Below are 10,892 nucleotides of genomic sequence, written 5' to 3'. Positions count from 1 at the left end.
CAGTACAATCTATATCTTCCATTCTATTTAAATATATATACACATTTTAATCGATCAATTTTAGCGTGTCCGCAAAAAGCGCCGTTTAGCTTCATTCAACAGGTCACAAGGGCCTACCATGAAGCCAGTTTAGGTGGATATGTTTCAGGTTATGTTCTGAAGGTATCTCAAGAATGACTCTCTTTACTTGTAAGTTACTTGTTTTCGTTCGGAGAGAACAATGGTTCTAATTTGCTATTTGCATGCCTAGAGGAGGTTAAGAGCTGGATGACTCAAAATCTGCTTCAACTGAACCAGAGTAAAACTGAGATTATGTTTTTTGGCTCTGCCAGAGGATGTTTAGATATGTCCACATATTTGGGTTCATGGTCCGATTATTGCCGTGACCAAATAAGGAACTTAGGTGTGGTGTTTGACCCAGAGCTGAAATTTGACAAGCAGATTAATGCTGTAGTAAAGACTTGTTTTTTCCAGATAAAAATATGGCATGTCGTACCATTTGTATGCGGATGATACTCAGATCTATTTACCTATGAGAGTGGGAGAGAACAATGGTTCTAATTTGCTATTTGCATGCCTAGAGGAGGTTAAGAGCTGGATGGCTCAAAATCTGCTTCAGCTGAACCAGAGTAAATGAACCTGAGATGATGTTTTTTGGCCCTGCCAGAGGATGTTTAGATATGTCAACATATTTGGGCTCATGGTCTAATTATTGCCGTGACCAAATAAGGAACTTAGGTGTGGTGTTTGACCCAGAGCTGAAATTTGACAAGCAGATTAATGCTGTGGTTAAGAGTTGTTTTTTCCAGATTAGGTCTATTGCTCGACTAAAGCCTATTCTGTCAAGAAAAGACTTAGAGAAGGTTATTAATGCCTTTGTTTTGTCCCGTCTGGATTATTTCAATGTGTTGTATGTGGAGTCCTGTCAGACCACTATCTCACGCTTGCAATTAGTTCAGAATGCAGCAGCTAAACTGCTAGTGGGTGCTAAGAAAAGTCATTTTTTTATTGTACAGCACTTTGGTCTGCAGGTGCAGTTGTAAAGTGCTCTGTAAATAAAGTGAATGAATGAATACGTGGATCAGTCTATAGTGCAGACACTGACAGAACGCTATTTAACATTCTGTGTAAGCATAAGATGCACTGTGTCAAAACATCTGTCGTCATGAACAAATATAAATGTGGTATATAAAAAATTTAAATGTCAAATTGAAAAATTTGAAATTTCAAATAATTTTACTATTTTTTTATCAATAAAAGGGGGTAAATGAAGTAATAGCAATAGTTAGTAATAAAAACATGGTAACATTCAAAAATGTTAAACTTTCATGCATGCATTCACTCATTAATGAAAAGTTACTGATTAGATAAAATATGTTTTTAGTTGAAAAATATTAAGCTATGACTCTTTTATAAGCTTAAACGGTGTATAGCTACAGTTTTTTAATGCATTAGGAGGGATTAATTTAAACCGGAAGCTTTAGAGAAAAATGTTAGGTAACACTTTAGTGTAGGGACCAATTCTCACTAAAAGTTGCTTATTAAATATTAGCTGTTTATTAGTACTTCTAAAGCATTTATTCTGCATGACCATATTCTACATCCCTAATCCCAATACCTAAACTTAATTTACTAACTATTAATAAGCAGAAAATTAAGAGCTTATTGAGGCAAATGTTGTAGTTAATGGTTTGTTAATAGCGAAAACTGAACCTTAATCAGGGTTGGAACTGAACTCTGTAGGAAGGTAGATCTCCAGGAACAGGATGCACCGCTGATCTATAACAATACATCTCTTTCACTTTAAATACTTTTCAGCTGCTATAACTTAAGTCTTTGGGAAAATCAGTTATTATACATCTGAAATGGATGCAGTCACCACATAACTAATGTCTGTATTGTCAAAACTGTACAGTAGTCAAAGGGATTTCAAATCAATGGATTTATTAAATACAAAATAGAAAACATTCAATTCAGGTTAATACAGCTACATATAACCAAAAATGTATATACACAAAAGTACAAAAATATCAATGTAAGATTGTAGGATTTTGTCATGTGAAAGTTGATGTGTGTGAACGTCTTATCTGTAGTACATCAATGTCCAAACACTGTCCATAGCTGATGTTGACTGATAGCAAATGAATAACTCAACCTCTTGTAATGAAAACAAGCCACAGCTCTCAAACACCAGAGTCTTCCTAACGAGGAACAATCAAAAATAGTCCAGACTATGGTCTCATGTCGAAAATAACTTTAAATCCATATTCGAACTGGACCATGATGTGGTGACCTCACCAATAAAGAGTCCTTTTAAAATGCATACAAATACACTGTCTTAAACTCTTAGCATCAATCCAAACATAGCCCATACATACATGTACCATCTTTGCAAAAAAACATCAGCAATGTGCACTTTTAAATAGAAAAAAAAAAAAACTCCTTTAGACTGGGTTTGAAATTACACATTTCCCAACCAGGGCTGCGTTCCAGTTCACTTTTTTAATGCCCTTCACTCGCAAACTTCCCTCCGTCTCGTTTACTCGGATATACGTCATTGATTACGTTGCAGGAGTGCCCACTACTGGCGGAACCCATGGAATGGGCTGAACTGGAACGTCCTAAGCCCTTGATCATTTAGAATCCGCTATGGAGATGGTTTATTGTTTACATGTTTCCCTTACGAATTTGTTTGGTGCAGCATTTTATATGTATATAGGTATGCTTGGGCTGTTATAAATGTAAAAAAAAAAAAAAATTATATATTATAGAGTTGTTTGGGGAGGGGATAAATTAAACGCGATTTGCGATGACGTCATAGTCGTGTTGCATTGTGGTCTATGGAGCGGCCTGAAGTGTGCATATGAAGCAGATTCGCTCCCTCGGTCAAAATCGAGAGCCATGCTGGCTACTGCTGCTTGTTATTGCTAACTCTCTCTACCACATGGCTTTACTTAAGGAAACCTAAAACACTCTAGCATCCCTAGTGGTAAGGTAGAAAACTGCCCACAAACTTCTTATTAACAGCCTCATGTCTGGCTCACGCTGGGCCATCATTGGATTAATGTGGGCAGTCCCATAGTGTAGGCTGCTCACAGAGAGCCTGCAGTGAGCCCAAAGCTGTGGGCCTTGCCTGGGCGAGCCCGCACTGGGCCTGTTTAGGTTTGGTGTGGGCTGGCCCTAGCCCACTGTGCCCGCAAAAAGCCAGCATGGCTTGCAAAGGACATGTTTGCAGGGTATGTTGACTTATGTAGTGTGTTGACTTATGTTGAAATTGCATCAGTAACGTTGTAAATTGCATCACCAGGTGTTCAGGGCCCCTGTGCAGTTGAGTCACATTCAGTGAAGATCATTATAGTTTCTCCAGTTCCTGTTTGTGCTCTTTATTCTCCTGTACTGAAACCTGTGTGTGACCTCTGTGCTGACATCGCCATATGATGACAGAAATCACAATCAGAGCCACCAGAATCACCAAACACACTACAACTGGCACAATCCAGTTCCCTAAATATGAAAAAGGGGAAGATGGAAAGAGCAAATTTTTTTTTTAATGTTTTTTTTTTTTCATTATTAAACTCATTGCTTGAGGATTTTGTAAAGCTCTCAATGCCTGTTTTACTTACTGTGTTGTTCAGTGTCCAGTTTTTCCTTTGATTCTAGAGGATATTGAAAGGTAAATCACACCGTTTAGCATCAATTTGCTGTTCAGATCATGATGAATAAACCTCAGCTGTCCAAATGCTTTAAAAATAATATTTCCACATATCTGAGTTTCTCTCACCTGTGACTGTCACTGTGATCAAGATTTCTCCTTCAGTGTCCAGAACTCTGTATGTTCCTGCATCACTGTCTAGAAATGATTTAATGGTCAGAGTCCCATCATTTTCATTCAGTCGATCGCTCTGAACCTCCCTCCACTCTCCACTAGAGCTTGTCTCCACTTTATCAGCATTAGACAACAGAACAGACATCTTTAGCTCCTCGCCTGTTTTCACAGAAATCTCATCTGAGGAGAAACAGAAAGACATTAATTATTATTATAATGCTGTCAATCAATCAAGGCCATAAACACATCTTTATGATTGGTGACCAAATGTAATCATTTAAAAAAGCAGATGTTGATGGTTTGATAAGTTATGAATTTACCATGAATATGAAGTTGGTACGTCCTGATTTGTCGCTTCAGCTCTGTCTGATCATTATTGTAATAGATTCTCATAAAGTATTTCCCAGCGTCACTGAAGCTCAGATTCTTGATGACGACGTCACAGTTTCCTTCTTTAAACGCTCGTCCACTACATTCTTCAGTTTGACACACATCTATGTCTTCTGACTCACTGAATAACTCAATATGAAAAATATTATTGGCCTCAGATTCACATGTTAGTGTGACGTTTCCTCCCTTTTTTCCTGAAACAGGTTTAGATGTGATTTCTGCAAATACAGACAATAAAATTCAATGATTCAATTTAAAGTGTCAATACTGAAAAATACATGTGTTTCTGTCTATTCTCAGTAATTAATGTTATTATAAAATATTCTAATGAGAGTTAATTTAGTCAACTGTATTTTCTTTTGCTGAAGATATTTCTTCACACATCTAAGTGGATTCATCAGCTGAACTGATGGAGGAGTTTCTCTAATATTTAGCATCAGAAATGAATGTAAATATTAAGGATGCTCATTGCTCATCAGAGACATGATCTATTTTGCCTTTGTGCTCTTCATCTAAACACTTAACCTCAGGTTACTTCATTGTCTCTTCATGAAATAAAAGCATTAAATGCTCAATCTCAAGCACTAATGACTAATGAGATCTGGTTGATGAATTAATAGAAAGCAGCAGGTTCAGTCAGAAGTCTAAATGCAGCGACCAGAGGTTTACCTTATAAACTACTTAGTTTGAACTCTTTCCTGTTTTTACCAAAAAAGGACAGCAATTGTTTATAATAATGAACACAGCACTAAAAAAGTGACTTTGCAGCAACCAGATATTTGTTATAAAAAATAGATTTAAATATAAAAAAGGGCAATAAGAGCGAGCGATATTAGCAGTGGCACATTTTAACATTTCAAATTATGATAAAACATAATATAAAGCTGTAGCAGATGTGCGAGTGCAGTTGTAATGAATTCCTGAACAATGTTTATTAATAAATGAACTGCATGATAAACCAGTGAACATTTCCACCATCAATCCACAAATGTTAACAAAAGTCTTCACTGAGTGACACAACAGAGAAATAATTCACTAGAATAACTCTAGCTGACGCTGAACACCAAGAATAAATAGAGTTTATAAACATAAATGACACTGACTGCTGTGATAGACGAGACAAAGCAGCAGAAGATTCAAGCATCTGAACCTGATGAGAATAAGAGCTGTTATGAGACAGATACAGACACACATCACAAACACATTAATACAGCCATAAAATACTGTGCTGAGAGATAACATACTGCTGAGTGGAAAAATATTACAGAACTGACCACAATACAGCGACTACAAACCTTCAGTTTCAGTTTTATTTAAATATTTAAAGGGGTCAGGGGCGGATCTAGAAAATAACTTTTAGGGTGGCAACACCAAAGCAAGCCCCCATGCATCATTTTTGGGGATTTATGGTCTGACCTACGCAGTTGTGTTCACAAATATTGTATTACCATTAAGTAATCATCTACACTGTTTAAAATCAAAAATAAATAACAACATTTCAATATCCATCATGGCACCAAGTCAATACCCAACATAAAAACTTAAACGGGTTATAAATGTTTCTGAGCTTGTATCACCAAAGACATGCGGTTCTATTAAAATTAAATAGGTTACTTAGATGGTATAATCACGTTTTAGTGCAAGTTTAAGAGCAACAAAAACTTGAATTTGCTAACATTAGAAAGAAATACAATAATATCAAAGCACTGAAACTGGATCTGTTTTGAAAACAATGTTTGATTTTCTCTTATGAACAGAGGTGGGAATGTCTGTAATCACCCAGAACAAACTCTATCAACCATATACTCTGGCAACAACCCAGCAACTGCATAGCAAGAACCTAGCAACCACCCAGAATATCCTAGCAACCAACTAGCAACACTTTAGCAAACATGTTGGTGTTTTTTCAATGTATGCTTCAGACACAGGTCACGACGAGGCGTTCCCCATAGCGACCCCTAGAGGGCGCAGTGTCTCGTTCCCTACTCAGGGAACCATGGTTACATAAGTAACCCAAGACGTTTTCATTTTACTACTGTAAAGTAATCTTGTAGTAAATGAAAAGCAATAGAAAAGTTAAAATACCAAAGAATTGTATGAACTTGGTATGCACCACAATACAGTACAGTAAAAAATAAAATTTAAAAAAGTAAATTTAGCATCCTCTGCACATTCTGCCAAATTTCATTACACTATACAGTACTATAGCAGTTTCTTGGTCTCCTGACACAAGACTATATCTCTAGGCAGTCATTTCTCAGTTCTGCAAAAATGCAGTACACATAAAAAATGGTTACAAACTAAATTTGACAGTCACATGCTTGAAGGTGTACAACATGTGCTACAGTTTACTCTACATATAGAATAGTGAAATTTCCATGATCTAATGTACTGGCACTGAACTATAATTATACTGTGTAAGTAGGCCTATAAAACCCCTGTAGATCATGATTGGCTCAGCTCTCTCCTCTCTCCGTTGTTAGGATGCAGAGATTCTGATTGGTGTGTCATCAGTCATCAGTTAATTGTTTGGAAAAAAAGTGCCAACTAAAATCAGTTCTACCAGAAAGACTCAGGGGGTGAACATAGAACTCCAAAGTATTTATTTACAAAACCAATGCAAAGAACAGAATTATTTTGGCATAGGCCCCATCCGTAGCTTGAATCAGACATTGTAGATTCCAACTATTCCTGCCGAAGACGAAGGCAGGGCGGAGTTTTGGCGTAGGCCCCATCCGTAGCTTGAATCAGACATTGTAGATTCCAGCTATTCCTGCCGAAGACGAAGGCAGGGCGGAGCCTACCCCCAAAAGAAAGAAGAAAATGAAATACCCACCAGACGAAGTATTTATTAAGATCCTAGAACATATGGACAAAAGAAAAGAAAAGATAAGATTTAATTAGTCATAATGTACGACGAGCGTTAAAGAATGTATCAGATGATAGCTTAAAGTATTAGCTTATAGAGTAGAGGAGATGGGCCACAGAGGCCTCAGAGAGAGAGGCCACGATAGGCCGGATAGTGATAGGGGCCACGATAGGCCGGATAGTGATAGGGGCCACGATAGGCCGGACAGTGATGGGGCAACGATAGGCTGGACAGTGATAGGGGCCACGATAGGCCGGACAGTGATAGGGGCCCCGATAGGCTTCAGTGGGAAAAGGCCCCGATAGGCCTCAGTGGGAAAAGGCCCCGATAGGCCGCAAAGAAAGGCCACAAAGGCCGCGGAGAAAAAGGCCTAGATAGGCCACAGATGGAGACGCCCAGATGGGCGTTAGAGAGGCCATTGGTTTAGGTTAAATGATAGAAGTAGTATTAGGGTTCTAACAGTGACTTAAGAAAGAGCATATACACAGATACATGAACATTCGTTAGGCTAGACTCCTGCGCACGCTTGATAGAACTCCATCTAACTGCCGGAACCCACAGAGGAAACCTATCCCCCAAAAATAGAAAATGAGCCAGATCTGCATGACCATAAGTAGAAGAGATACTCAATGTTAAGCGCAGTCCCCGATAGGCTGTGATATGTGAAGCCCACGATAGGCCGAACTTCATAAACGGTGATGGACAAACTTACCTGATGACCACCATAGCAGAGTTATGCAAAGTGCCACGATAGTCCGTGTAATGTGAAGGCCACAACAGCCGAGTAAGTCCGAAGCCAATAGGTATGAGGAAACAGAATGAACCACCACCAGTAGATGAAAGCCTTGATTATAGCTTAAAGATGCCTGCGGAGCATTGAGCCAAATCTTACCTAGAACTCGAATGGGAGAATGACCGTGTATACATCAGCTTGATAGATACTGGGTTCATAATAGCGCCAATCCAAAAGAGTGACCTGTGTAAAGATGAAGAGAGAGCCACGGTTCTCTGCATCTGCAGCCATGGAATCTAAATGATTGCATTGTAATGAAATGCCAAGATTAGTAAAATGATCAAATGTAGTTAAGTTTTAAGCAGAAAGCATGAAAATGCTTAAGCATAAATATCGGAACTGTAAAACAGAACTATTCTCTGGCTTAACTCCCACAAAAGCTTGATAGACTCCAGATCGCATGAAATACAAGTTAAAGAAATATTAGGAATGTATGAAACTAGGACGAGATAAATTAAATATTGTTACATTACCCTTGCAGAAGGATAAGAACGGACTTTAAACTAAAGCAGACGTCATGAATGAGCATACACTGACCAGGACGTTAAAGTCATGTGGCACAACTAATTTTTAACAGAACTGTAGTAATTATAACCTCTAAGTCCAAACATTGACGAGTTGAGGAAATCCAGAGAGGAAGTCATGTCTATAGACAGGAAGTACGTAAAACACAGACAATAGAAAGCCTTGACGAGTACATATGTACCAACATATAATATACACTCTCGTTTAGATCATCAGAAGACTAATTCATAGATACTAAACATGGTAGGATTACATATAGGTAAGATGACAGGAACGAGTGGTTCCATCATAAGCCTGCATAAAACAGTATACAATATAAAAGACAATATACAAGGACAGTAACAACATACACAATGACCTGAAGGATATGTGTGTTCATTCAAAGAAAGGTTTTCCTATGAATTAATTAGAGAAGAGTCCATTTTTACTGTGCATTGTGTCTTTCCTATGGAAAATGTAGTGAGTTTCTCTACCCACATTCCTTTGGGCAATAAAACCAGTGATATCAGCATTGGTTGCCATGGAATCAGAGGCCTGTTCGTTCGCAGACATCCTGGCACCTAGCATGTTTATTGGGTGAGGGGGTCTGTGATTATTTGTTAATCTAATGAATAATTGATTTGTTAAATCAAATGAAAAATGGTGTGTCTGATTGGTCCAGACGCTACAGTGCATTGGGAAAACTTTCATGTTTGAGCATAGCAAGAAAACATGTCCGTTTACATTCTTATTCAGAGGACACTTATGCAGAAATAGACAGCAAGGACCTCTTTGCAGAAATGGTCTACGCAACAGGAGAGACTTAAGTCGTAATACTTACCCTATTCCAGTACAAGGCATTCAGGAATTCTTGTAGATAGACACGAATGAAACAATGACTGAAGAAACAAAGACAAAAGCATATGATTAAGACTACAAATACCTTACAGTGTGCTAGACATAGCGTATTTTGCGAGCAACAATTAAGGGTGCTTTCACACTTGGTTCGATTGCTTGGTCCGAACCCGAGTTTGATTGCTCCCCCCTCCCCCTGCCCCCGCTGGACTGTGTTCACATTATATTATTTGGGTCCGAACTGCGGTTCGTTTACGTCATCAAGCCAGCAGCTGTTTACCCCATTGATTAGTAACGAAGGCGCAGGAGAAGGCGGCAAAATGCGTAGCATTGCTCTCTTCAATTTTATATTTATGCTTTTGAACCGTTGGTTTTGTTTCCAAAGCTTCAGTACTTAACGGCACTTACGTCTGCCTTACTGCAAATGCCCTAAAGAACTCTGAAGGCGAACAGAAATTAGATATACAGCTCTCTGCTTGCAGCGCGTCAGTCACGCTCGACAGGAAAGCGAGTGAAACACACACAAACCCAAATTTTTATCAAATAATACGTCATTAATAGCGGTTCACTTCCGTGATTTGGTACGATTGCGTTCACATCAGCAGCGAACCGTACCACAGTTCACTTGAACCGTACCTCAGACCACCCCTTTTAAGCGGACTCGGGTACAGTTCGCGGGTGCGCACCCGAGTTCGGAAGACCGCGTTCACATCATCCAAACGTACCGAACTCTGACGTCAATCGAACCCAGGTGCGCACCAAAAGTGCTAGTGTGAAAGCACCCTAAGTCTTCCTAGTAGAACTTGCGCTGACGCTTCCATTTATATGTTAACAATCGAGAAAACTGCAATATGACTAGATTCTTACCTAACTCTGCTATTAGTTTCCGTGATCGGCATCTTCTTATTGATTTCATGTTATTGTTACGGTTTATATCCATGATGAAAGTAGAGCGAGCGGTCGGAGAATCGGATCATCAAACAATTGATGAATCTCAGACATATCCGGACGGGATTAGATTTCTCAGAGGACTGCTGAGTTACCTGAAAAGCAGTAATTATCTGATTCACGAACAAATGCATAAACAATTCGTTAGTAGTGAACTGGGCCACGCTTTGTGGTTTTGACTCCGGTTCATTGACACAGTTTGGACTAGGGATGTAACAATAAGAGTCATTTGTTAATGAAGCCGACTACTACACTGGCACGCTGCGTGCGCGTGCAACCATCGTGCTGTTTATTGAAAGACGTGTTTTTTTGCCATTATTTTGCGTTACTCTGTCATCGCCGCAGCTGAAAAGTAGCACATGAAACACTGCTTACATTTATATTTTATTATGTGATAATTCTGGGGTGGCAGGTGGGGTGCCACCCCGGTAGATCCGCCCCTGAAAGGGGTCATATGATGCGATTTCAATTTTTCCTTTCTCTTTGGAGTGTTACAAGCTCTTGGTGCATAAAAAGATCTGTAAAGTTGCAAAGACTAAAGTCTCAAATCCAAAGAGATATTCTTTATAAAAGTTAAGAGTCAACAACGCCTACCTAAAATGGCTCGGTCTAACACGCCCCCACATATCTACGTCACGATATGGGAAGATTTGCATAATGCCGCCCAAATGTTCACGCAAAGAAAGAAGGCGTAACTTTTATTCTTG

At 38.9% G+C, this 10,892-nt stretch overlaps 1 protein-coding gene across 4 annotated transcripts in view; it reads right to left on the bottom strand.

Annotated features, from left to right (window-relative positions):
• Positions 1-3,192: 3,192 nt before the first annotated feature.
• LOC107694382 (uncharacterized) overlaps positions 3,193-10,892 on the bottom strand; it is an 8,719-nt gene continuing 1,019 nt past the window's right edge. Inside the window, exons 2-6 of one of the 4 annotated variants that reach the window (XM_016494070.1) lie at positions 5,320-5,366; positions 4,147-4,434; positions 3,782-4,006; positions 3,624-3,656; positions 3,193-3,504 (exon numbers count right to left, since the gene is read on the bottom strand). In XM_016494070.1, the coding sequence (XP_016349556.1) occupies positions 3,353-3,504; positions 3,624-3,656; positions 3,782-4,006; positions 4,147-4,434; positions 5,320-5,366 (745 nt within the window). In that variant the 3' untranslated portion in view covers positions 3,193-3,352. Of the gene's footprint in view, positions 3,505-3,623; positions 3,657-3,781; positions 4,007-4,146; positions 4,435-5,319; positions 5,518-9,223; positions 9,282-10,892 lie in introns of those variants that run through there. The other 3 variants (XM_016494071.1, XM_016494069.1, XM_016494072.1) reach the window with 3 other exon arrangements.

The sequence above is a fragment of the Sinocyclocheilus anshuiensis genome, unplaced genomic scaffold (genome assembly GCF_001515605.1).
Source record: "Sinocyclocheilus anshuiensis isolate Anshui unplaced genomic scaffold, SAMN03320099.WGS_v1.1 scaffold2100, whole genome shotgun sequence".
In the NCBI taxonomy this organism is placed as follows: Eukaryota; Metazoa; Chordata; class Actinopteri; order Cypriniformes; family Cyprinidae; genus Sinocyclocheilus; species Sinocyclocheilus anshuiensis.
This window is presented reverse-complemented; position numbering and strand designations above follow the sequence as displayed.